The sequence below is a fragment of the Pteropus alecto genome, unplaced genomic scaffold (assembly GCF_000325575.1).
Source record: "Pteropus alecto unplaced genomic scaffold, ASM32557v1 scaffold103, whole genome shotgun sequence".
Lineage (NCBI taxonomy): Eukaryota > Metazoa > Chordata > Mammalia > Chiroptera > Pteropodidae > Pteropus > Pteropus alecto.
Genome location: NW_006436288.1, coordinates 1,037,847 through 1,065,522, shown reverse-complemented (window position 1 = coordinate 1,065,522; position 27,676 = coordinate 1,037,847). Strand labels below are relative to the sequence as shown.

The window sequence follows — 27,676 nt, the reverse complement described above, 5'->3', positions numbered from 1 at the left end:
ACTGGGATTATCAACCCAGTTTTTTTTAATATGGCATCTCCATGTGGCTTGGACCTTCTCACAGCATGGTAACCTCAAGTAGCCAGCCTTCTTACATGGTAGCTCAAGGCTTCAAGGGCAAGCAAATAAGACAGAAGCATCATGGTCTCTCTAACTTAACTCAGAAGTCATGTAGTGTCATTTCTGTCACATTCTGTTATAAATGAGTTACTATAAGTGAGTGACTAAAGCCAATCCAAATTCAAAGGAAAGGGAAATTAGATTCCACCTCTCAGTGGAAAGAATGTCAAAGAATTTGTGATTATCTTTAAAATGTAATGCTGGAGTACCTTTCAAAATGCAGATTCCATCTATGGCCATGCCACCCTGAACACGCCCGATCTCATCTGATCTCGGAAGCTAAGCAGAGTCGGCCCAGTTAGTACTTGCTTGGATGGGAGACCACCTAGGAAGATGGGGTGCTGTAGGCATAAAATTAATTAATTAATTAATTAATTAGTTAGTTAGTTAAATACAAAATGCGGATTCCAACTTTTGAATTAAATACAGTGGTGTAAAAGCAGAATGCCTTTTAGAAATACCCCAAAACAGCAAGAGGAAGAGGAAACACAAACATAATATTCAGCAAAATTAAAAAGCAGTTGAAGCCCTGAATCTCAAAGGAGACAAAAGAATGATAAAAGCAGAGAGGATTAAGCAGGGATTCAAGAAAATTCAGTGAAGGGCGATCACCCAGGGCTATAGATCTCAGAAAGAGTTGGCAAAGGCATTTCACCAAGGTTAAGGGTATACGCTGGAGTGGAAAATTGTAATAATTTGCTTGCAACAGTGGGGAATAGGATCCACAGGTTGATTCCAAAAGATACAGGAGATGGTCTTAAAGAAGAACCCCCTAGACTAGGCATACTCACCCCTTCCCCATCTTTTTTCTCCTCATCATCATCATCATCATCATCATCACCAGCAGCAGCAACAGCATTGTGATCATCTGCTCATAAGGAGGTAGGTAAAGAGACAATTTACACTGTGAACTAATTTTATCTGGTTGGAGAGGAGAGAAAAAAGACCAATGAATTCCCACGTATATCACAGAATTGTTCTTTTAATGTCCCTAACTTGAAACACATTCTTGCCCTTTTCCCACATTGATCTTCTATGACAGCTGACTCAGTAAAAACTCAAGTCATTCAAAATTGAGTAATCAAAATGGAACCAGCATAGGAGCCATACAGAGATACTATATATAGTATCTATATATATAGTATCTCTGTATACTATATATATAGATACTATATATATAGTATAGTATATATATATAAAAATATAGAAGTCAGTGTAAAGAAAAGATTGGAAGTACTCTATATGGAGCGAGAGAGAGAGAGAGAGAGAGAGAGAGAGAGAGAGAGAGAGAGAGAGAGGGGAAAGGAATAGAAAAGGGGAATTAAAAAACACTCAACAGAAAAATATCTATATACAGATCAGATGAAAATTTAGACCTAACATTTTGTCATGAATTACAAAAAATCTAATGATGTAGTTATTATTATAGAACAAAAGTAAAAGGCAGAGATACAAAAGCTCAATAAACTAATATAACAATACACGCTTCTGAGAAAGGAAAGCAGGTGGGTGGGAAACTGGGTTAGAAGGAAACTGTTTACTACACATCCCAGTACATTTTGAATTTCTGAAACATATTTTTTACTCTAAAAAATATATAACATTTTTAAAAAGTGACTAGTTTCTCTATTTCCCCTCCCAGAGATTTTGATTTAGGCCAAGGATTCTGCGTTATTAACAGACTGTGCAAGTGATTCAGATGCAAGGAGCACACTTGGAGCAACATGGATCCACATCACAGGTCCACATAGCAAAGATTACAAGAAAAGTATCACAGAGAAATGAGGATGAAAACATCCAGGTACTGATCTCAGTAGAATGGGAAAATTATAACGTTGTTCTAAATAGGATAGAAGGGGAACGTCCCAAAATACAGGAAAATCCATCCGTGTAGATGTAACTGGAAACTAGATCCTTCTACCATTCTAGCTGCTGTTTTAATATAGATAGACTATGTCATCAAAAATAAAAAAATAGCTGACGTTACAATTGAATTATGGACATAATAAAGTTCCTCTCTTTTGATTCCTCTTTTTCTCCAAAATTGCTGATTCTGATCAGCCTGTAAGTTTCAAATAAGCATATTTTACACAGCATTTTCCTTCTCCATTCTAAAAAATGTACTTGGTGTAGAATGGAACACTAGACACTAATACACACACACACACACACACACACACACACAGTAACCCTGTCCATGTTGCCAACTTTCCTAGAGTCCTGTCCCTCCCACACCATCCCCCGATTCCACCTTCCTCCATTCAACAAATATTTATTGAGAGCTTATGTTTCTAGCACTATTCTAGGTACTGGGGACAGATTCCTGATCAAGGTCCCTCCTTATGATGTGTGATTCCAGTGGAAAGAGGCTGACAAAAGAAAAAAAAGCATAAAAATAAATTAAATATCTTCAGATAATGATAAGTGCTCTGGGGGAAAGGAAACACATTATGTAGAGTAGTCAAGGGAAGTCTCTCTAAAGAGGTAATCTGAAACCTGAATGACAAGGAGACGCCAGGCAAGTGAATTTCTAGGGGAAGAACATTCCGAACAGTGGAATAGTGAGAGCACAGGCCCTGATCTAGAACATGCTTGCATTTCTAAGAAATGCTAAGAAAACCAGTATGGCTGCAGTATAGGAAAGTAGAAGGAAGACACTAAGATATTAGATGAAATAAGTAGAGTGTGTGTGTGTGTGTTTGTGTGTGTGTGTGTGTGTGTGTGTGTGTGTGCGTGCGTTCTACCATTTATCTCTACAATGTTTGATAGTAGGTTGCATATATCATGCCCCCTTACCCACTTAATACTTCAGTGTGTATTTACTATGAACAAGGATATTCTCTTACACAACCACAATACAGTTATGAATTTTGGGAACTTCAACATTGATACATTTATCTAATCTCTAGTCCATACTCCAATTTAAACAATTATTCCACTAATGTTCTTATAGCATTTATTTCCTAGTACAGGATCCAGGCCATAATCACAGACAGCATTTAGTTGGCATGTCTCTATTCTCCATTAAGCTGAATCAGTTCCTTATTCTTTTTAAGATTTTGGCATTTTAAAAGAATACAGGCCAGTAATTTTATAGTATTTTCTTCTACTTGGATTTTTCTAATGTCTTCGTGATTAGATTCAGGTTACAGGTGTTTGGCTGGAATGCCACATAGGTGATTTTCTGTTCTCAGAGTATCAGTCCTCAGTCCAGACGCACATCATCCCTTGTTGGTGACATTGATTTTGATCATTTTGATTATTTGGGGAAGGTATTGTCCAGTTTCTCCACTGTGCCATTATTCTTTTGGAGAGATATTTTGAGAGCATATAAAAATCTTACTCCTCATTAAAGGAACTCTTTAAACATAAATACATTAATTTCTATCCAAGAAAATTGACTATAATTCCTAGGTTCAATTTTCTAGATTACTTAGACAAATTCCTTAACCTTTTGTTTAAAACAAGATCCAAAGAAGTCCTGTACAATGCATTTGGTTGGTATGTCTCTTAAGTGTCTTTCGGTCTCTGGCAGAGATCATAAATTCTTAACAGTTCTTACAAGAATGAAGTTCTATGATTGAGGAGAAGGAAAGTCATTATTCTATTTCCCGTACCTGGCACATAGAGCTCATAAATTTTTGTTGAACTGTGGGCTCCCCACTTTTCTCACATGTACACACATCGTCTCATTCTGCTGAGGGTATTTGCTGTGCTGTGGCCTCTCCAGGCTCTAAAATCTTGCTGCTGAATGAGAAGAGCTTGAGTGGGATTCCAAAACATTAGCATAGCTGAAGTCCCATTCAGATCTGGGCCGAGGCTGCTCAAGGCATGGAAATATCTGAGCTGCCAAATCAAGAGGTGAGGTGTAAAATGGAGGAAATAGGACTTCTTTGACACTACCTCAGGGCTGAGCTATGTAAGACTAAGTGCTCCTTGCAATGACTGCTGGTATGGAGAGGAGCTTCAATCCTGGATGACATTGACTGTAAAATATTTCAATACCATTACTAGGAATGGTAGAAGCTGAAAAAACTCACCTCAAATACTGCAAACTTGAGTGTGAGTGTGTGTGTGTGTGCATGTGTGTGTGTGTTGCAATTGAGGCTCGAATTCCCCTTTGGTGCAGGCTATTATGTTTGGGAATACTGCTCAAATGGGCCACTTAGTTTAATGAACTGAAGCAGAAACTGTGATAGGAAATGGCGATGTTTGGGAAGCTGTGACTCCCTGGAACCAAAGGACTCTGAGCATTGGCGAAACAGGTCAACCACATGCCAGCTGAGGTTGTCTCTGCAGGTCACTTCCTCTGGAAAAAAATGTTCGGGTTAAGTATGAATTTAGACTGTGCTGTAGCTAAAACATAAATGATTATTTGAGGGAGATATATTTATCCTTATTTGAGCAAACTGCAATCAAGAGATGAGTACCTGAGGCAAAGAAGGGTGCGAGAGAGACTGACAGACATTATCTGTACCTCACTCCTGAAGAAGAGCCACAAAGATAACCAACTGCTGCTGTTCTACATATTGTGTATTTAATTAAGGTTTTCCATTCTTTCAGTTGTTCAGACCAAACATCTCTGGATCATCCTCAACACCTCACACTCCATTTCACCAGCAAAATCTCATTAGTTGTACCTTCAAGTTCATCCAGAACTCAACCATTTCTTACCATCTCTACAGCCCCCACCCTTGTCTGAGCCATCAACAACTCTTATCTGCATCACCTCAAGGGCCTGCTGACCAGTCTCCCGGCTTCTGCCCCTGCTGCTACCGTCTGTGATCAACACAGCAGCAAGAGAAGTGTAAACCTTCCAATGGCTTCCCACCTTGCTCAGAATAAATCCGAAGTCCTGATAATGAATAACCTACAAGGTCTTACATGATCTGCCTTGTATTCTATCTGTATTAGTCAGGGTTATCCCAAAAAACAGACAGGGAACAAAAAATACACACACACACACACACACACATACATATATATGTATATTATATGTATATATATACACACATACACATACACACACATATATATAAATCTATTTTATTTCATCTAAGTATATTTAATTGTATACATATACATGTTTATTATAAGAAATTGGTTTGTGTGATTATTATAAGGAATTAGTTCATGTTTCACAATCTGCCATCTGCAAGATAGAGACCTAGGAGAGCCAGTGTTGTAAGTTCTAGTCTGAGTGAAGACTAATATTCCAACTCAAATCCAGGCAGAGATGTCAAATTCTCCCCTACCCTGCCTTTTGTTCCATTCAGGCCTCCATCAGACTGGGCCCACCAACACTGGGGGAGGACAATCTGGTTTACTGGTCTACTGATTCACATACCCAGCTTGTAAGCAGTGGAACTGGGACTTGAACCCAGGCAGCTTGCCTCTAGAGCCCATGCATGCACCCACTCTTGCTACTACCTTCTTTTCTCAGTCACCTCCGGCCACACTGGCCTCCTCAATTGCCTCAACATACCAGGTACTCTCCCATCTCAGGTCCCTTGCATGTGTTCTTTCTCACTGACTTGAAAATTTCTCCCCTAGCTCTCTCCTTGATTATGCCCTCATTTCTTCAGGTCTCTGTTCAAATGTCACAACCCTCTCTAAAGTGGCACACACTGACACACCTCTGCCTCAACACATACCACCTACCCTGTTAGTCGATCCTTGAACAATGCAGAGGTTAGGGGTACAAAGCCCTCACGCAGTCGAAAATCTCAGTATAACTTAAAACAGCCTTTCACATATGTGGATCCCCACCCACAGATTAAAAACACACTTGACCTTTGATGCTTACTGGCTCATATCCAGCCCTCAAATTCCACTTCATCATAACATTTTACTCTTAAAACCACTGTATAAACAATACATATGATATCTTTTGTCCACAGTACACACACATTCAACATTATTCAATCACGATACCTAATAAATTACAAAGGCAAGTATTTCACAATATCTCAAAGTCTTTAGATAAAGGAAAACACCTAATAGCTGTGCCTTAAAATGATGCATCCATGTAATGCTCTTGAAACAGCTGGGTTCAGTTCTTGGTAGCAGAACCAATTTGACCATGGGGGTGGAGAGTACCTGAGTTCCTTTAATCCTCCAAACAGTACTGCAAGGTGACATTATTACCCCAACATTACAGATGTAGAAACTGAGGCCTGCAGAGGTTAGGAAATTTGCAGAAGAGACACTAGTCGCACTAGCAGGACAGAGTCAGATTGGAATCCAGATCTTCTGACCCAGTGTCTTCTGATTCCCAAATGCTTTTGCTCCTTGACTGTGTTGAGTAATAACCCATTTCACTGTACCTAGTTTAGCAACTAAAATAGGTGATTAGATCTAATATTAAGAACAGTTCTGTTAATCATTCAGTAGTTATTAAGCAACCCCCAGGTATGGCGAGTGAGGGAAAAAAAGCTAAAGAAAAATAGATCTTTGCCCTTTAAGACATTAATTTGTAAAAAAGAAGACATAGCTGTAAGAAAAATATTCACGGACTCTTACAAAGCAACATACAATCTCTTATGAATTATGAGCTGCATGCTATTTAAAATTTTAACGTCTCTAGATGTTTCCAAATCAATTGAATGTCATAGTTTACTTGTTTACTTTCTTGGTGGCACATAAAATAACAGTGCCTTATAACCAATGGCATCTTAGAATCAAGAAAATATAAACTAAATGGCCATTTATTTTATAGCAATCATAAATATTTACATCAAAAAGTTGACCTTTTTTATATATAGTTTATAAAGTTAATATCTGTTACCACAAAAATAGAGGTCATCAGTACCACCATGACCTCTGCCTGGCTCAGAGTCAAATCCCCTTTCTCAGGATGCAGGCACAGCAGGAGGTCACTCCAGGTGGTTCAGAGCAGCCTACACAAAGAATAAATAAAATGGTACATGCGTTCAGACAGAAGGAGCACACAGTGTTCCTGGAGACACATTGAACGTTTTACTTTCAGAGAAGTCAGATTTCAAGGGATGAGTTAGAAAGAGAAGATGGTGAGATCGGTGTGGCACAGGGACAGGGACATGCAGAGGGTAGAGGTTAACTGGTGATAGATCGGGGTGACAGGCCGCAATAACAGTGTTATGAACATTGACGCCACAGTCACGGATTCAAATCCTGGTCAAGTCTCACACTGATTTTTGACTTTGGAAAAGTCAATTATTTTGAACCTCGAGTTTCTCCTTAATAAAATGGCTATAAAATATTTATGCTTAGTGATGTGAGGAGTAGAGATAATACTTGCAAAACACTCAGCAAGGGGAGCAGGCAGTCAATAAATGCTAATAAAATTGTCTAGGTTTTGAATAGGAGTGAACGAGCAAAGCTGTGCTTTGGAAAATTGATGTGGAATCTGTGATTAAAACAGATTGGATGAAAGAAAGTGTTAAGGAGAAAGTTAATTGAGATGCTTTTTCAATTGCCCAGACAAGAGGTAGGGGACGGGGATGGCAATCTAGGGGTCTCTGTAGGTGGAGATGCAGCTGTCAGATGTGTCTAGGGGCGGGAGCCAAGGGTAGGGGAGGGTACCAAGACTGAACCTAGACTGTGCAGCACTTGCCGGGAACAGAGCCTTAGGGTGGAGGCCCGGGACAGCATTCGAGGAAAAGAGAGATTCCTGAGTTTGGCGCCCAGGTACCAGAGAGAGGCCGCGGCCGTGGACAGAAATACAGGTGGGTGGGGTAGGGTAAGAAGTTCTCCACCGCCGCTGCCCAAATCCTGTACAAGGGACAATCTGTTTGCAGGCCCTCCGCGAACAAGCCAGATTCATGACAGAGGCAGGGACCGGCGGAGGATGATCGGCGGCCTGGGGCCTGGGGTCCACAGACCAGCACCGCACCCAGGACCTCAGCGCGTAGCCGGGAAGAGGAGGAGCGCGGCTCTTCCCGCCTCTTCCCGGGCGGGCCTGCCCCAATCCGCGCAGTTCTGCGGGGCGGAGCCGGAGGCGCCCAACCCTGCCGCCCCCTTTCGCGCTGCCAGCGCAAGTTCGCCCGGGTCGCCCCCGGTTGCCCCAGGTGTGCCTGCCACCAAGCGTCCGCTAGTGTGTCCGGAGCACCGCAGTGACATCATGTTGGGCATGATCAAGAACTCGCTGTTCGGAAGTGTAGAGACGTGGCCTTGGCAGGTCCTGAGCACAGGGGGCAAGGTAGGCCCGCAGGGCTGCCGAGAAGCGGGGGCCCCCACCGCCCTCTGATCCGAGCGGGTTCTGAGGGGCAGGTGGGACAGGAATGTGCCCCGGATTGTGCGTTATGGCTTCTGCCATGGGCATGGCCCTCCAATGCCCAGCGCTTGGACTGGGAAGGAGGAAGGAGAGGTCCAGTGCAGCGAGGCCAAGGGATCTGCTGGGAGGAGGGGACACAAAGAAGCGAGGTTGATTGGCTGGGAGAATCCCAGCTTGGCGAGATCAACAACTCCTGTTGAACGCATTCGTTCATTTAAACATTCCAACATTCTGAACATTTGTTTGCCGAGAGACTCTGATTGCAGGAAGGACTGAAAAAGTGCTGTCCTTAAGAAACTCTCAACTGCTAGTGAACTGAGTCTGAAAGAACAAGATTCGTGCTGCTCAGAGGTAAATGCGCAAGGCGGGGAGCACAGGTGAAGGAGCAATCCATTCTGCCAGGGGGTGAGGATGGGCCTTCCCCGAGGCAGTGTCTTCAGCTGGGCCTCAGAGATGTGGCGTGCACAGACAAAAACAGCATGTGCAAAGGCCCAGAGCTGTAAAATGGCTGTTGGCCAATAGAACTTCCAGAGTTGGGTGCCTAGAATACAGGGTAAGTGAGGAGGGCAGACTTGCTATATCCCCTCCCCACCCAATTGACGTCAGCGCTAACCCAGGCAAATCCCGGCTGCCCGCTGAAAACAAGGAATCTGCCACTAGATTATAATCTTGCCGACAGGTACTTTGTGCACGTCGTGGCTGTATACTCAGCTTCCAACTCAGTGCCTCATTTGTTAAACGACTGCGTTGTCTGGGAGCCAAGTTCTGGTACCTAGTACAGTGGTCGTCACAAAAGCCCTCAACTGGATTCGGGACTCTTCAAGCAACTAGAGCCAGAGCCCTGTCACTCTATCTGTTGTATCTGTTTCCTCAGGTATAGAATGAACCGTTTAGCCTTGATCAAGAGTGGCATATTAAAATGCCTACAAGCAGCCAGGCAGGTAATGGGAATGAGTGAAGCTGGCCGTTTTAGACTATAAGGCAAGATGGGAACTGAGGCAAGTCAGGGAGAGAACTCAGGCCCCCATCTATAAAGGGCAGCTTCGGGCAGCTGTCGCCATGCAGTGATGTGAACCAGGGTTGCCAGATTTTTAAGAAAAAAAAATTCCGATTCTTTGTGTGAAATCTCTCAATTTAAAATTCATTCAGTAAATAACTAGTTGTTGAGTGCCAACTGTGTGCCAGGCACTCATATAGGCAGCTGGGATAAAGCAGTGAACAAAACCAACAAAATTCCGGTCCTTGTGGAGCTTACGCGTTAGTGACTAATGAACAAATCAATTAGTCAAGTATATCAGATGATGATTAGTGCTGCGAAGGAAAACAAGCAGAGAAGAGGAGGAAGGAATAGGCAATGTTAAGACTGAGGCTGTGGTTTTGAGTAGGACAACTATGTCAGTTTTAACTGTTGGCAACTGACTGCCGATGTTTGTAAACGTTGCAGGCCAAAGGATCTGTCTGTGGCCAGATCTAGCCTGTGCACCTGTCAGTCTGTGGACTCGGACTAACGATCTCTAGGGTCCCTGTTGTCCCTAACACTTGAAGAATTTATGTGTTACCAACAGCTCCCAGAGAGCTTTCCTTTCTGTGGTGGAATCCAGCTCACTTGGTCTTTTCGGGCTAACGACCATTGTGAATGCAAATGGAGGGTCTGGACTGGTTTGCTGCCCTTCCTTACCCATATCCTGTTCTGCTCTCTGTGTCTCATTGTGGAGATCCCTGTCATCTATTTCCCAAGCTCCAGTGTCAGCTGGCTCCCAGCAAGATTCATCCAGTGGGAGGCGCTAGTGGGAGATAAGAGAGCGAGAGGAAGGGAGAAGCCAGGATACTTAATATTTTATGCTCCAGTTTCATCTGAAAATAGAGATAAAAACACTAACTTCTTCACAGGGTTGTTGGAGAGATTGAATGAATGAATTCATGTAAAATGTTTAAAATAAGACCCAATGCATAGAAAGTACTCAGATTATTATAAGTATTATTAATATTTTCTTTTGATGAGAAAACTGGCTTCCACAGTCAACATATATACCCACCTAAGTGGCAAGGAAAAAACTGACCTTGCAGAGGACCTTGCAAATCTCATAGCAAGAAACATTCTTGCAATATCTCTGTCTGGGACTTGAACTTGACCAGGGTTCCCAATGAATATTGAAAATTAGCGTTTGTGGTCACAGGCCAAAATTCTCATCTCATAACTGATTATGAGCATAAGCAAGCTGGATATGGGGCAGAGGAGGGCGATTATTATGTTCCATGAGACAAGGAAACGTACTTAAAGACATTACATTTGAAAAATCAAATGTCTCAACAGCATTAACTTAGATGTTTTATTTTCTTCAGAAACAGAGAGAACTCTATTTCAATTCGGCTCCCTAGAGAACTAGAATAATTTTATAACATCCATCTCTCAAACCTAAATTTTCACCATGATCCAGTGGTTCAAATGAGGGTATGGATACAGATGCTGTGAAAACAGGTGGTACCTGCTGTAGAACCAGCTGAAGACATTATGACCAGCTTTTTTCCAGGATAAATATAAATAGACTAGGTTCTCATCTCTCCACCCAGCTATGGTTATTCTATTCCTTCTCATTAGAGTAAAACCAGGTTTTATTTTGTGGCCTCCTTTCCCTCAAATACATATAGAGTGCCTTCTATATGGAAGACATGTTACTACTAGATGCTAAGAGATACAATGGTAAACAATACAGACAATCCCTGACCCCATGGCATTTATGGTTGCAGATGGAGGTTAAAAACATTATCATTCAGTTATAATTACAATAAGTATTACGATGTGAAAGTTCAAGGGCCTATAAAAAATATCATTGGGAACCTGTTTTAAATTGGGATCCTCTCTTAGGAAGTGACTTTTAGGTTGGACTGTGTTAGATAAGTAGCAGTTCATCAGACAAAGATAGGAAAAGAATACTCCAGGCGGAGGAAGTGGCAGGTACAGAGGCCCTGAGGTGAGAATGACTGTGGCATTAAAGAAAAGAGCAGAAGGCCAGTGAGGAGGTGCTTTGGGTGTGGCTGGCAAATAGGTAGAAGATAAGTGGTCCTTGGACCATCGAATATAGGTTAAGAACTTGGTGAATGAAGAGTTTTAGGCAGGGGATTAATTGACAGGATTAGATTTATATAGAGTGTTCTGTATACATTATCTGGTCAATCTTAACCACATTCGTAGCTTTAGTTACCCAAATGTATCCCCTATGCTGATGACTCCCAAATGTATCCCCTATGCCAGTCTTTTGCTGAACTCCAGTCCCATGTGTCCAGCTGCACAATGGACAGTTTGCTCATCTGTAATAGGAGACAGGTGAACTGACAGATATGTAAGGGCCCTTCTAGTTCTAGAGTTTTCTGCCTTCAGAGTTCACAGAAAGGAAGGATCACTCATGATGAGGAGATGGAGTTAAGCCTTAAAGGATAATAGACTTATCATGGGGGCCTTTGCTCTCTGAACCATACTGATTCCTTTCTTGGCAGCCTTTCTCTTCTTGCGGTGGACTGCGAGCCTGAGGAACAGGCTGAGAGCACAGATAACCTTACCATTTCCCAGAACTCTTTTCTGGGGATCCCTCCCACTTAAGACTCAGACACACTTGCAAAAGCCTACATTTAGATCACAAAAAAATCAGTTGAACTGGAAGATTTCCTTTTATTTGACTTGTACTGAATTTTTTGTATTCTGTTATAGTTTTAGTTTCCAAGAGCTCTTGGATCTCTGAACATTCTCTTTTTATAGCATTCTGGGGCTGTTTTTGGTAATTTGAGAGGCAATATCTTCTCTTCTCTCTCTGAGAATATTGGATATATGAAGTTTTTTCTGCTGTCTGCATTTATAAGACATCCCAGATTCTATTTCTCATGGCCCTTCATATTCAGGCCTGTCTCTTCTACCCTGTCACCATACCCAAGCTCATTACAGAAAATTTCTTATTAGTTTGTGCCTCTTGTAGCTGGACTATTCCTGCTTCTAGAACATACAGACTGCTACTTTATATCTCTTAAGCATTATGTATTCTCTGTCTCTAGGAAGAAGTATCATATGAGGAAAGGGCCTGTGAAGGCGGGAGGTTTGCCACAGTGGAGGTGACAGATAAGCCTGTGGATGAGGCTCTACGAGAAGCAATGCCCAAAGTCATGAAGTACGTGGGAGGCACCAATGACAAGGGTCAGTATCCCTGAGGGATGTGGTTCTGGTCTCAGAGGTGAGCCTTGCATGTTCCCACTTCATCGTGGAAAACACAAGGAAGGGACCACAAGTCACTTGTCACTACCTATTATAGTGATCTGTGAACTTGCTGTGCTGCATGAACAAGAAAGCCTGGGGAGACCACACTGATTTCAGCCCAGCCTACCCTTCACTATGTACTATCTCTGCTCAATATCAGTGAGTTCATGTGTTTCTCCCAGATCTGGAGCTGTATGCTGGGTGGGTTTTTTGGGGTTGTTTTTTGTTTGTTTGTTGGGGGTTTTTTGGTTGTTTTTTTTTACCCTACAGTGCTTATTTTGTCTTCACATGGATGGACTGGGTGAATTGTGCCCACAGTAAGCCAAGGCACAGAGGGAAGGCCAGCCTCTGACCTGAGACCTCCACCCTTAGGCTGACAATCTCCAGAGTCCGTCCCCTGGTAGCTCAGATTCTGTGGGGTACTGAGGTTCAGTGAGTGATGAGTGTGGCAGGTCCCTGGCTCTGTTCTGGCAAATTAAGGGTCTGAGAATTCTCAGGCTGTCACACTCCTAAAAACTTGGCAGTCCGTGCTGGCTGCTTCCTTATTTTTAAAATGATAGGCCTGAAGTTTCACTATACCTGTTAGCATGTAAACCATATTTAAATATGACTTTAGCTGTTAAGCTCCCTAATTTAGACTATACTTTGGAATTACTGCAAACCCAAAATGGATCAGAAAGCAAGGTGAAAAAAGAGATACTGTGTTTAATTTTTAGGGTAGTTCTCAAGCTGATAATTGAGAAAGTTAAAAACTGGTATTAATCTTTGTAACATTTACTAGGACCAAAGTGATCAGGCCTTAGACAATAAGTTGACCAGTAGGAAGTCAAGAAGAAATCTTCTCCTTCTTAACACTGTCATAAGATTTTTTTTAGAAGAAAATAGGTGTAAAAAGTATAAAATTCATTAAAGAAAATTTTGAACATAACATAACAGCACCCCTCATCCATCTTTTCTAGTATAATTATTGTTGTCTTTTGAATATATTTCTTTAGGGCTTTTTAATAGGCTTTTAAAACATAATCATAGTGTTTGTGCAATTGTATATCCTGCTTCTGTTACTTATTTCATAACTATTTCCTACTGTTGCTAAATAGTCTTCTTCAGTGTAATTATTACTAGCTACATTGTATTGCATCATGTGCCTGTAATTTTCTTAGAATTATTTCTATTTTGAGCCTATTTATATGGCTCCCAGTTTCTCACAATTATAAATTCTGCTGCAATGAATATCCAATTACCTATATAGCCTTTTCCATATTTTGGATATTTCCTTAAAATGGATATTTAGATAGGAGGTTAATTAGATACTGATATATTTATGGTCTTGATGTATATAGTTGAATCACTACACTCTTACCTCTATCCAGTATATACAAATTGGAGGTGTTTTGTGTGTCTGACTATATTTTTAATGATTCCAATATTTATAATTAATTTCATGAACAAAAAATATTGTCTTGGAAGAAGAATGAGACTAACAGATCTTCCACAGGCCTGAGCAAGTTCTGTCTCTCATAACCACCTCACTCTATGGGCTTTTCTGTTTTCAGGAATTGGGATGGGGATGACAGTTCCTATCTCCTTTGCCGTGTTCCCCAGTGAAGATGGCTCCCTACAGAAGAAACTGAAAGTCTGGTTCCGGATTCCAAACCAGTTTCAGAGCAACCCACCAGTTCCCAGTGATGACAGCGTTAAGATCGAGGAGAGGGAAAGCATCACTGTCTATTCCACGTAAGGAGACAATTCTTTAGGTATCCAAGGGTAGCTCTTGATTTCTGTAACCACTCCTTGAATCATCTGTAGTGAGCATTTGTGTTAATTTTTTTTTTTCAGTTCTCTTGAGATATAATTGATATATAACATTGTATTAGTTTAGGGCATACAATATAATGCTTTGATATATACGTATATATTATGAAATGATCACCACAATAAGTTTAGTTAACATCCATCACCTGGCATAGTTACAAATTTTTTTCTTAAGATGAGAACTTCTAAGGTCTACTCCCTTAGTTATTTTCAAATATACAATATAGTACTGTTAACTGTGGTCACTTTGCTGTACATTACATCCCCAGAACTAATTTATGTTATAGCTGGAAGTTTGTTCCTTTTGACCACCTTCACCCATTTCTCTCATCCACCACCTCTGGCAACTATCAATCTGTTCTCTGTATCTATGACTTCATTTTTTTTTTTTTTTAATGCCACATATAGGTGAGACCATACAGTATTTGCCTTTCTCCATCTGACTTATTTTACTTAGCATAATGTCATCAAATGGCAAGATTTCCTTTTTTTAATGGCTGGACAATATTCCATTATATATAAATATAATATTCCATTATATATAAATATATATATATGAATATTATATATATATATACACACACACACACACACACACACACACACAAATATATATCACATCTTCTTATCAGTTCATCTGTAGATAGACCCTTAGGTTGTTTCATGTCTCAGCTATTATAAATAAAGCTGTAGTGAACATGGGGGTGCAGATATCATTTCCAGATAGTATTTTATTTCCTTCAGATACATACTCAGAAGTGGAATTGCTGGATCATATGGTAGGAACCGCCATACTGTTTTCCATAGCAGTTGTACCAATTTATATTCCCATCAAAGTGTACAAGGTTTTCCTTTTCTCCACATCTTCACCAACACTTGTTATTTCTTGTCTTGTTGATAGTAGTCATTCTAACAGGTATGAGGTGATAGCTCATTGTGGCTTTCATTTGCATTTCCCTGATGATTAGTGATGTTGAACACCTTTTCATGTACCTGTTGGTCATTTATACGTCTTTTTGGAAAAATGTCTATTCAGATCCTCTGCCCATTTTTTAATCGGTTCAAATGTTTTGCTATTGAGTTGTATGAGTTCTTCATATATTTGGATATTAACCCCTTACCAGATTTGCCCCTTACCAATTTAACCCCTTATCAGATTTACAAATATTTCCTCTCATTTGGTAGGTTGACTTTTCATTTTGTTGTTGGTTTCCTTGGCTGTGCAGAAGCTTTTTAGTTTAATGTAGTCTCACTTGTTTATTTTGGCTTTCGTTTCCTTTGGTTTTGGTGTCAAATACAAAAAATCATTGCTAAAACTGATGTCATGGAGCTTACTGCCTATGTTTTCTCCTAGGAATTTTATGGTTTCAGATCTAATGTACTAGCCTTTAAGCCATTTTTAGCTGATTTTTGTGAATGGTGTAAGATAGGGGTCCGGTTTCAATCTTTTGCATGTAGCTGTCCAGTTTACCCAGCACCATTTATTGAAGAGACTATCCTATCCTCATTGTATATTCTTGACTCCTTTGTTGTAAATTAGTTGACCAGATATGCATGGGTTTATTTTTGAGCTCTCTATTTTGTTCCATTGATCTATGTATCCATTTTTATGCTGATACCATACTGTTTTGATTACAGAAATTAGTTGACCAGATATGCATGGGTTTATTTTTGGGCTCTCTATTTTGTTTCATTGATCTATTATCCATTTTTATGCTGATACTATACTGTTTTGATTACAATAGGTTTATAATATCATTTGAAATTAGGAAATGTGATGCCTCCAGCTTTGTTCTTTCTCAAGATTTCTTTGGTTATTTATATTATCATTTGAAATTAGGAAATGTGATGCCTCCAGCTTTGTTCTTTCTCAAGATTTCTTTGGTCTTTTCTGGTTCCATACAAATTTTAAGACTGTTTTTCTATTTCTGTGAAAAATTAAATTGGAATTTCGATAGAGATTGCATTAATCTGTAGGTTTCTTTAGGTGATATGGACATTTTAACAATATTAATAATTACATAGATTATCTTTCTATTTATTTGTATCTATTTCAATTTTTTTTCATTAATGTCTTATAGTTTTGAATGTACATATCTTTCACCTTGGTTAAATTTATTCCTACATATTTTTTAATGCGATTGTAAGTGCATTAATTTTAGTTTTGCTTTCTAAATTTATATTGTTGATTAATTAAGAAATACCGCGTCCTGACACTTTCTCACTTCAATTTCTTCAGCCTACATTACACAAACATTTGTATTGTATCTTAGTAAATGCCTTTGTCAGTTGACAAATTGATATGGGTATAGACAATATCTCTTTGGCTTTAGCTGAACACTTACATTAGCCACAGCAGATTTCTGGAAGACTCAGAGGAAAGCTTAGCTAAGCTGTAGTTTGAGGTCATAAATACATAGGAAGCATAAAGGGCAGGGAACCTCGCATTCCCCTTGAATGCCAGAAGGGCCTTAGTCGCTCATGGTCTGTGGTCCTTTGAGCAGAGCATACATGCTTCCTATTATCATTCTAGTCCTGTTGCCAGGGCCTCCTTTGTGGTCATGTTCCTTTGACTGTAGAGAATAACAGGTACAAGTGGTTACATGTGTTTAGTCTTTAGGCCCCAACCTCCTCTCAGAAACCGAGTCTCTTCTAGATAATCAGTGACTCCCCGTGTGATGGGCACCAAACCATATATAGGCAGACCCCAGGGGCTACTACCAGGAGCTTCGCCAGAGTAACCATAGGTGGGGGGTTGGTTCTGTTCTAGAATAACCTCATGAAAAATAAATATACAAATAATCTTGCACCAGAGTTTTCGTCTACTCTCAGGGCCTTCAAAATTAGTTATTTGCCTGCCTTGCTCCAACTCTACACCTGAGGGCGCAGCTTTCTCTGGAGCTAACGCATGCTGATGATGTAAGCTTGGCTGCTGTGGGCCGTCCTAGGCCAGGTGACCCAGCGCCCTCCAGGGGACAGTGACTGCACTGCAAATGGGCAGCGAGCGCTGGAGATTCCGCAACTCTTTACTCCAGCCGTCATTCATACTTTCCGGAGGCTGCAGAGAAAGCAAACTCTAATTAATGAGTATATTTTCCCAGGGAAAGGACTAGGGGCAGAGAAGTGAGGTGCCTGTGGTGCACAATTTAAGGAGATGCTCACACAGTTTTCCAAGTATAGGATTGGCACTGCGAGTGAGGGCCTCCTTAAATCTTGCATCCTAGGTATCTCAGTTGTCTCACTCTAGTTCCTGCTCCATCTTTTCCATTCTCTTTCCTGTGTCTTGGGAGACAGCCTGGTGTAATGTAATGAACAAGTATATTTTAGATTGAATCCCAGGATGATGCTCGGGAAGTTACTCAGCCTCTTTAAGACTTAGTTTCTCCATCTATTAAATGCTGATGATATCCCACCTCATAGGATTATTGTTAGAGTATCTTCCAGTATTTGCTAAGACATTATTTATAAATTACTTAATGTTTATGACCTGTCATAGGTTTAAGTAATTATTCTTTCCTTTTGCCCCTTCTTATCTCATGAGGAATGAGGTTGACATAAAATTAGTTCATACGACTTCAAGCAGATGGAGCTAGTTTTTAATCATTTGTATTACCAGACTCAGGATAATGAATTGGTACAATGTTTTTTCTTTTTTCTTTAACTTTTTAGTATGGAAATTTTTCAGCTGGTAACAAAATAGTGAGAGTAAGATAATTAAATTGTATGTACCCATCATTCACCCTTGATGATAATTAACTCAAGGCCAATTTTGTGTCATGTATACCCTCACAAATTCCACTTAGTTCCTATCCTAGATTAGTTTTAGGTGAATTCCAGATATTATATTATTTCATTTATAAATTTTTCAGTGTGACTGCTAAAGACTTTTTAAAGATATGATCATAATAGTTTATTACTCAAAGTTTTAACAGTAATCATTAATGTTATAATATAAAACATCCAATGTTCAGATTTTTTTCCTGTCATCTCATAATTTATTTTTACAGTTTGTTTGAATTTGGATCCAAACAAGATCCATCCATTGCAATTGGTTGGTATATACTTTAAGCTTTTATTAATCTGTAGCTTTCCTCACCACCACACCTTTTCATTTTTTCTTGCTATTTATGGATCATTTGTCCTATTGTTTCCCATAGTTTGGTTTTTGCTGATTCCCTTTCTGTGGCTTTTTAATGTGTTCCTCTGCCCCCTGTATTGCCTGTATATTAGCAGTTGGAACTAGAAGCACATGATCAGATTCAGGTTTGAGTTTTTTTGCAACGATATTTCATAGGTGGTGTTGTGTTCCTCCATCAGGAACTCATAACGTCTGTTTGCCTGGTTTTGTGATGTTTGTGGCCATAGATATAACCCTCACCTAGGTGCCTTGTTTCATTAGAGCTTGTAAAATAATAATGTTCTCTATTTTTCCTTCTTCATTAATTAGCTGGGATACTTTGATAAGGAAAAACTTCTCATTTACTATTTGGGTTCCCCTGAGATAGAGTCATAGAGAAAAAGTAAGATAGCTTTTCTTTAGCTTGATACCTCCCGTTTATTAATCAGTTTTCAGAATAATGATTCCATTTTTTAACATTCTCCAAAGGTGAGATAGTGCTGATCTGTTTTTTGAGTATCAATATAAACATCTGAATTTAAAGATAATTGGTATATTTTGATTCTTTGCGGTTATTATTCTTATTGATGCTCAAATTGTCCCATCTTTGGCCAGTAGGAGCCTTTTTAAGTTGGTTTCTCAGTCCTTTTGACATGACTCTAGTCTTCTATGGTGGCTTTCTTGCTTTATGGTATGTTTCAAGCACATCTTGACATTTGTCCGATTGTCGTCTACCGCTGGAATTAGCTATTTCTCTAAGGAACCCTGGTTGCTTATGGTGGGAAAGGGTTTCTAGTAAAAGGTACTATCAAAACCAGGTCTGTAGAATTTTTCTTTTAATTTTCTGAAATCTAAACAGATGAAAGTGACAAATATAGTGTCCAGCTTGTCTCTGAATTTTTTTAACCTAAGGTATGGTCCTAAGTTAGCCTACGATCATTCCTCCACTAGCCACTTGGTGTCACTGCAGTCAAGTGTGCACTTAAAAGTACCTGACTGTGGAAGGTGGAGTGAATGAGGTAGAAGCCAAAAGCACTGTTTCTAATACACCATGAGCCCATTAGATGACAAAATTAATTCTAAAAGGAAAGCCTTGCTTTCTTAATCCACTCTTTCTTTTCTATGACCTTGTGAAGGATGTTCACAAAGGGAGTATACATTTAGCCACACATACATTTATTCAGAGTATTAATTACAAGTGCTCTTTAAATGAATAGAAGGCTCTGATAAAAGAACACTATCAGAAGATTTTTATTTTCACAAGAAGCAGTAGAATTTTCCTCACATTTAGATGAGCGGCCACATTCCAGTACACTGTCCCCACACTGTGGTCTCTAATGACCACGTAGGTTAGAGCTCAGTCTCTTCTGCCTATTTCAACACTAGGTTCTCAACAGGTACCAGCTGCAGAAGAGGTTTGTTGGCTTTAAAGAAACTTAGAGTTTTATTGACATGTCTGACCATAAAGGAAGGAGTTGGAAACACTCAGTTCATTGTCAGGGCGACCTATGCTCCAGTCCCAGGTCTGCTGCTTAGTGGCTGGGACCTGTGGCTTGTTACTGAGCCTCTCTGTGCCTCGGTCTCCTCACGTTTACAGTGGGGGAAAGAGGACTGAGCCCATGGGGTCATCGTGAGGATGAAACGGTAGCTGTAAACACCTCAATGCTAAATGTGAGGTAGACGTCTACTCAGTAAATGCTCTCTATGTCTTGACTTCACCATCCTCTGAGAATTAGATAACGTGTTCTCAGAATTAACAAAAAGGTCAAGTTACTATGGATACACTTGAGTTTCAACCTCAGCTCTAGTAATTATGAGTTTTATAACTGTGAGCTTTCTGAGCTTTAGTTTTTCCATCTATAAAATAGGAATTACGATGTTGTGAGGATCTGGCGTCTTGGTCCTTGCCTCCCCTGTGCTTCTCTTTTTTTGCCCTCTTCCCTGGAGATCTTGGTCCCCTCCTGTCGCTTCAACTTGTCACCCTTCCATCAGTAACTCTACAACCTGATCTCTGCCCAGCTTCCTTGAATGCCTTATCATTCATCAGACTCTTCGTGAAGACTAAGGCAAGGGCATTTACACAGTTATTCATTCATTCAAAAAATCACATATTCATTTTTCATTTACTCTGTACCAGGAATTGTCTTAGGTGCTGAAATATAGCAGGGACCAAGTAAAGTGCCTGCTCCTTAAAGTGGGAAAAACATTTGAGTGGAAAAAAATGCACAAAAAACAAATGTCTCAAGATAGCTCAGGACTATTGTTCCAGAGATAAGAACTGGTATTTGTGGATTGAAATGATAGGGAAGCATATTTCTACTCAAAAATAAAAACATTCTGGCATAAGTTGTCTAATAGCAAAATTGACAGATGATGAGATAATGAACTTGCCCTGGAGTAATTCAAGTACCATGTGGACAGACGTACAACAATTGTGCTATGTAATGTTTGTACTATGTGGGAAGTTTGATTCAATTGGACAGATGTTTATCGAGTATCTCTGATACGTAAGCCACCTCACCTCTAAGAGCCCTGCCAATGATAAGATTCTCTCTCCAAAGCACGATTAACCACCATTCATTTCCTCCAGAGCTGTCAGTTGTCCCACCAGTCTTTTACGGACTGGTGACTGGAAAGGGCATCGGTCACCATTTCTGGGTCGATGAGCCCTTCAGCAGGGCTAGTGCTGCCTTCTCTCCCAAGCACCAGCCTTACATTTCCAGCTCACTGGAAGGCATCGCTGTATAAACCTCCTCGGCTCTATCCCAAATCAGCATGTCCAAAATGGGACTCAGATTTCTTCCCCCAATCTGACCTCCTGTGTTCTTCATCTTACTGAAGGTCCCCTCCATCCTCCTATGCACCCTGTTCAGATGTCATCCCGACTCCTTCACACCCCACACTGAATTATTGGTCGAGTCCTGGTCACTTCCTAGTGGCCCCTTCCCTTCCATCTACACGGCCACAGGTCTTTATCACCTCTTGCCTGAACTTTTGCCATAGCCTCCTGATTGTTTCTAGTTCTCCCACCTCTGCCACTTCTAAATTGTCCTTTGGTCATAGCCAGCCTGAAAGCACAGGACCAATCATACCACATCCCCCTGCTGTTTGTTCAGCTCTGGTTGTGGATCTCAGCCTGCCTCTGACCTAGGTACACATTAAGGCTGGGACCAAAGCCCAAGCTAGTAATAAAATGCTCCTTCCCTATGAGTAGGGGGATGGGTAGACTTTGGGTTGGGTCCCCAAATGCTTAACTATGCAGTGAAGCCTAGTAAAAATGCCTCACTGTGGCATTTACTGCATAGCCCCAGTCCACTGTCATCTTGATCTCAGAGCATCCCACCCCCACCTCCCAACCCCTGCCCCAACACACATATAACATCCACTTCCACACCTCCACTCACACCCACCCAGCTCCTCTCAAACATCCTCCCGAGTCTCTGCTTATTGGAAACTCTGGGAAAACAGGAATTTTTGTCATATCGTTCATTGCCAGCATCAAGGAGAGATGCTCAGCAAATAATTAATTGCTCAATGTCATGTCTTCCCTAATGCCTTCCCTTTGCATTCTAAGTCAGAATTAGTCATTCCCTACTGCGCACCCCCAGAGCATTCTGTTTGTGCCTTTTACGCCATTCTAGCACCTTCTGCCCATATCATTTTATGTCTTTCTGTCCCAACCACTACAATTAGACCTCGCAAGGGTAGAAAGACGTCTTTATCACCTTTACAGCTCTGTGGCATCTAGCTTGCGTTTTGTGCTCGGCGATGCTCAACTCAATCGGCTTGGTTCAACTTGATGGAAGGAAGTGCCTTATGGTGTTAAGCCTCTTCCCTGTAGACATGAGATTGTCAGCTCCTAGTCTTATACTTCTTGAGCCCCGCACAGAGCACAGTGATAGCAGAATCCACAAATCTGTTGACTTGTTGATTGTTAAATTTTAGACCAAGTTGGATTGTCAGGCTCTGAGTCATTGCATTTCTTTTTCCCTCACTGCCTGCCTGCACCAGACATTCCCTGAAAGATAACACATTAGGATTTTTTGCCCCCTTGGACCAAAGCCTCTGTTAACCTGCCTCATTGATGCCTGTGTCACCCCTCTTTTCCAACTCTTCCAGCCCTTTTTAGTCAGTCCTTTTTGTGTTTCTGGAATCTAAGGCATGTGTGTCCTTCCTTGGTTCCCATGGTTACCAAAAATCTTTGTTAGGAATGCTGAGCTCTGACATTGGGCGAGATAAAATACAGTGCCCCAGAGGAGAGTTTCTTTGAGACTTAGAGACTTGTTAACAGGCATACAAAAATAATGTATAGACTTCATGTTTATTTCCTTCGAGGAGCTCAAGGCGCTTTACGAGCATTCCTTAACTCACATTCACACGTGCTGTGGGCCCTGTGTTGTTACCCTCCGTGCACAGCTTGGGAGCTGAGGTGGGGAAGAATGAGGCAGCTTGTCCCGGAACTTAAGCCAGAACTGGGCTTTCTTTACATATTGGAGTTCTGTGCCTGGTAAGGTTTGGTCTTCTGGCTTGTTCGTGCAGTTCTGAGACTGGATTAGGGTAAGTCGGTTAGATTGGCAGGAAGGAGAATGTGTATCTACTCCCTAGCCCACCCGCTTTGCTTTTTTCCTAATAGAAGACATCCCTAATGAAGCAATAGGGGAATTTTTATTCTCATTACCAGCATCTCAGTCAGCCTAGGAATAAATATAAATAGTTGGAGGTTTTTTCTAATAATGAATTTGGGGATCCCTGAATGATGACATTCTCCATATCTCTCTCTGCTGGTCTCTTTGTACCTCTCAGACAACTCCTTCTAAGGGTCCTTTGCCAAGTCCTCTTCCTTCGTCACCACTTGGGAACTAGGATTCCCAAAAGTAATCTGATGCTCTGTTTGCTCACCATCTATGCCTGGTCTCCCTCTTTACCACGATTAGAGCCAGCACCTACACACGGGTGACTCCCAAATTTCTGTCTTTCGACTCATCTCTTTCCCAAATCGATATCTCTGACTCCAGTTCTTTCCCATGTCTAAGAGTGCTGACACACTCTTAGGTACACAATAATTGTTGCATGAATGTATTTCACAGAGACAACTTCATATCAGCATGCCCCAAACCAAATCACTAACCCTCCCCACCCCTCCTGACCAATGACTCTTCAGCCTGGAACCCCTAATCTGGCTAGAGGCATCAGTCTATCCAGAGGCTTAACTAGAAGCCCTGGAGAATGCCCAACCCCGCACCTACCCCCCCAACCTTTCCTTCACAGCCAGCCACCTCTCAAATTTGCCTTTGTCCAGGACTTTGTCATCTCTTACTTGGCTGCTCCTGGGCCTCCAATGACTCCATTTTCCCCACCTGTCCACTGCCACCAGAAGTCTCTCTACAAATTACAATCTGATCATGTTGGTCCCTTACTTTAAAACTCTTTCATAAGTCCACCTTTGCATCTAGGATCAGGTTCAAAGTCCTTAGCAGGGCATTCAAGGCCCTTTGCACTATGACTCCAGTCAATCACTTTTCCTGTCTGCATTCTCGCCACTGTCTTAGTATGTGCTTCAGGTGTTTATTATATGAGTGCATGAACATGAGGACAAACAGACTCAAGTGCTATCATCTTTAGGTCTATCAGCCTGAAGACGGTAACTTTTACTGTTTATCTCAGAATTGTTCATTTAGCCAAGGGATCTAGTACGTGTCAGGCACTGTGTTATGTGCTCAGAATACACTGCTGAGCAAAAAGTGACAAAGATCCCTGCCCTTATAGAGCTTGTATTCTACCAAGGAACTCAGACCATAAGCAATGAACACAATAAGAAAAAGTAGGTCAAAGGAAAAAGACAGGGGAAGGGTAGAGGGTTTATAAGATTGAACAGGGTTTTGAGAGTAGGCCTCATTGAGAAGATGAGATTTCTAATTGAGCCAGTTCTTTACTATTAGGCTCTCTCGTCTGTGTTCCTGATGCTACTTTAAACTACTATCATGTTCCTCACCTCGGGATCAGGGAATTGAATGGCCGTTCCGAGGGAATTGTGGAATAACCATAATAGCTTCTGTTTCATGTGAGTTTACTATGTGACAGGCACTGCTCGAGCAGTTTGCACTGTCTTTTCTCCTTTAATCTTTACAACAGCCTTCTGAGATTGATGCTATCTTCGCTGTTTCACAGATAGAGGACCTGAAGATTAGAGAAAGTAAAGTATTTGGCCAAGCACAGGAGCTAGAAAGTGGCAGACGTAGGATTTGAATGAACAGCTAGCCATTTTGCCTCCAACTGATGAATGAAGATATTGGAGAACCACTCCTTTGGGTGTTTCCAAAAACCAGCAGCTTAAAGAGCCAACATCATCCATTTTTACAAGATAGCAATTTAGTACCATAGCATGAGAGGGCACTCAACACCTGCTCCCACATCCAGCATCTGATTCTTTTCAGACAGGTGGTTCTCAATCTGTAGACATTCTTTGAAAATAATTCTAGTGTCTGGCAGGTTTTTAATGCCAGAAAAATACTTCCTTACTGTTCATTCTCTATTTACTAACCCAGTTTCCTTTCATTTGAGCCTCAATGAAGTTAGAGCTCAGCTTTCTTCATCTGCCTTATAAATTTTCTTCAATAGATTTGAAGAGCCAAGCCTCCTCTATTCCAAATTGGTCTCAGCTCTGTTCCATGTTCTGTAGCTGTTGTCTAGATATCATAATAATCAATCTCTTAAAGGTGAAATCCTGGGTGTTTTCACGTCAATAACCCTGTAATCAACATGCTGAATGCTTGCCGGGCATGACTAACCACTTATAAAAGGGCAAAGCGTGAGTCAGAGAACCCCACCAAAAATAATGCATTTGGCCTAATCTTGGCCTGATGCAGATTCAGACTTTTGAGTCATACAGCTCATTAGAAATGGGAATGTATTTAACTCTAATAAAGATTTTAGTGTAACTCAGATTTAGAGTGGTATATTTAGGATAGGCCACAGGACGAATTTTGGAGCGTAGGCAGATGACGTGAGGAGAGAATAATCCTCTTGAAAAGAGAGGCTTTACTGCTTCCTTATGCCCACCTTCTGCCACCAGGAGAAAAGCCTGATTTAGCAAAAGTCTCTTTACTTACTAGAAAAAGAAGGCTTTCATGATTTGAACAGTAGAAGGGATTTATTAGAAGTGATTTCTTTATTTGGGACATGCTTAAAGCTTGCATAAGGGCCCTCCCAAGACTTTCTCAGGTCTCTGCCTTTGGTGGCTCTGTTTTTGAACAAAGCTGCCATTTGTCACTGCTGTGATGTGCTCACTCATTAGAACTGCTCTACTGAAGGAGAGACATTAGCTGCAGTTCTACCCCGACTCCCCTTTATCCTTCCTCCTTCCCTAGCTGGGGAGATTAAGGCTGAGAGGAGCAGCGGTGGGGGCAGTAGAGGAAACTAGAGAATGGGGAGAAGGCATGGTCTTGGGAAAGCTCCACCTGCCATCTCCAGGAAATTTTAGAGAGGAACGGGAAGCTCACATTTAGTGCAAGAAACTAATATGGTTCAGGCTCTGCCTTAGAGTTTTTCACATCCATTATTGCATTTAATGCCCATAACAGCCTTGGAAGAGAAAGAAAACGTATCTCAGTTTTACAAATGAGTTATCTGAGGCTCAGAGAGGTCAAACCTAGCCATCTAGGAAGTACCACTCCACAATCTTACTGCCATAGTATACTTGTCATAAGCATGGTGAGTGAATTCTTTTTTGAAAGATCTCCCCCTTTCTGAGAGACTGTGTCCTTAACTAGCCCTTTGCTCTTGTACCCTCAGGCAGTTTGGGGGTTATGCCAAGGAAGCCGACTATGTAGCTCAAGCTGCCCAGCTGCGCAACGCCCTAGAGGGCACGGCCACCTACCGGAGTGACATCTACTTCTGCACTGGGTATGACCCTCCCATGAAGCCCTATGGACGTCGCAATGAGGTCTGGCTCGTGAAGACATGAGTCACTCACAGGGCCAGCACTTCCTGGATGTATGCTTCAGTGTCCACTGAGGCAAGCAGGAGGGAGCCGTGCTTTCAACTGCAACTCCAGTTTAACCAACTTTCCTTCAAAGCCAGTTACTGCCAATTTTCTGAAATAAGCAAGTTTCATAAAACAGGGCTCTTTTTTCTCACAGTGAGAAATAACACAGCTGAGATAGATCGCATCCCTCTAATTGATTTAGAACATTCTGTGATAGACCATAAAAACCCCAGCAGCATTTTCCCAGCTATCTGGGTCTCGAAAAACTGATTTTTTAAAATTATTGAATCTATAATTTTGTTATTGAGAGGAAAATGTGACTTGTGTGTGATCTTCCATCTGTGATTCTTATAAAAGCTTTGTCTAAAAAGAAACCGAAAATAAAGATCTTGGATTTAAACAGCTGAGACAAATCCTAGGTATAATTTTTTCAAAATTCTACAGTCTTCTAGATAATGTAGTTGTGAGTACTACTGGTGGGGTTCACTGTGGCAAGAAGCCTGTATTTAGAGTTCCAGAGTGCTTCAGAATATAAACCCAATGATCCCAGGGCAGATGGATGGGCATGACCTGCTTGGACATCTCTAAATCCTAGACATTTCCCGTGACTGTGTTGTAGTGAGTCTGCAGTAATCAGTGGCAGATCGTATCTGCAGCTGTCATCCACAAAGGGTCCCAGGGGCCACAAAGTAGGCAGAGGAGAAAAAATCACCTCACTCTGCTACACAACCCTAGAGGCAGGAAATTTGCCTGGAGGATTTATTCAGGATAATGAGATGAGATTAGAAAAAGCCAGGGTTCAGTTTCATTAACTGAAGAGGATAGAAATGAAAGAAACAATGTACAGTTTGGTCTGCAGAGAAGAAAAGGGGACCCGAGGTGGTGATGCGGAGGTTGGGAAAGTAGCCAAGCTGGAACAGAGTGTGTGGGTGAGCAAGTGGGGACTGAAGAGGTGTCACAGGGTGGGTCACAGGGCAGTGGAGGGCACACCGATCCTCCCAGGATGCACCAAGGCTTGGCCCTGTCAACGGCCCTCCCTGGGACAATGGAGAGGTTTTCCAGAGAAGCCCAGCTCAACACCCCTCTACAGATTACTGCATGAGTAGTGAGGGCTCCATGGGGTGCTCATGAGGGAAGAAGCACAAA

The 27,676-nt window shown here is 41.3% G+C and overlaps 1 protein-coding gene and 1 pseudogene across 1 annotated transcript; both read left to right on the top strand.

The window, feature by feature from the left end:
- The first annotated feature begins 348 nt into the window (after window positions 1-348).
- LOC112480351 lies at window positions 349-470 on the top strand (annotated as a pseudogene).
- A 7,628-nt stretch (window positions 471-8,098) lies between these two features.
- Window positions 8,099-26,937, top strand: HEBP1 (heme binding protein 1). The gene is made up of 4 exons (XM_006912634.3): window positions 8,099-8,299; window positions 12,419-12,557; window positions 14,171-14,351; window positions 26,338-26,937. The coding sequence occupies exons 1-4, from the start codon at window positions 8,222-8,224 to the stop codon at window positions 26,507-26,509; spliced, it is 570 nt and encodes a 189-aa protein (XP_006912696.1). The 5' UTR covers window positions 8,099-8,221; the 3' UTR covers window positions 26,510-26,937.
- Window positions 26,938-27,676: the final 739 nt, after the last annotated feature.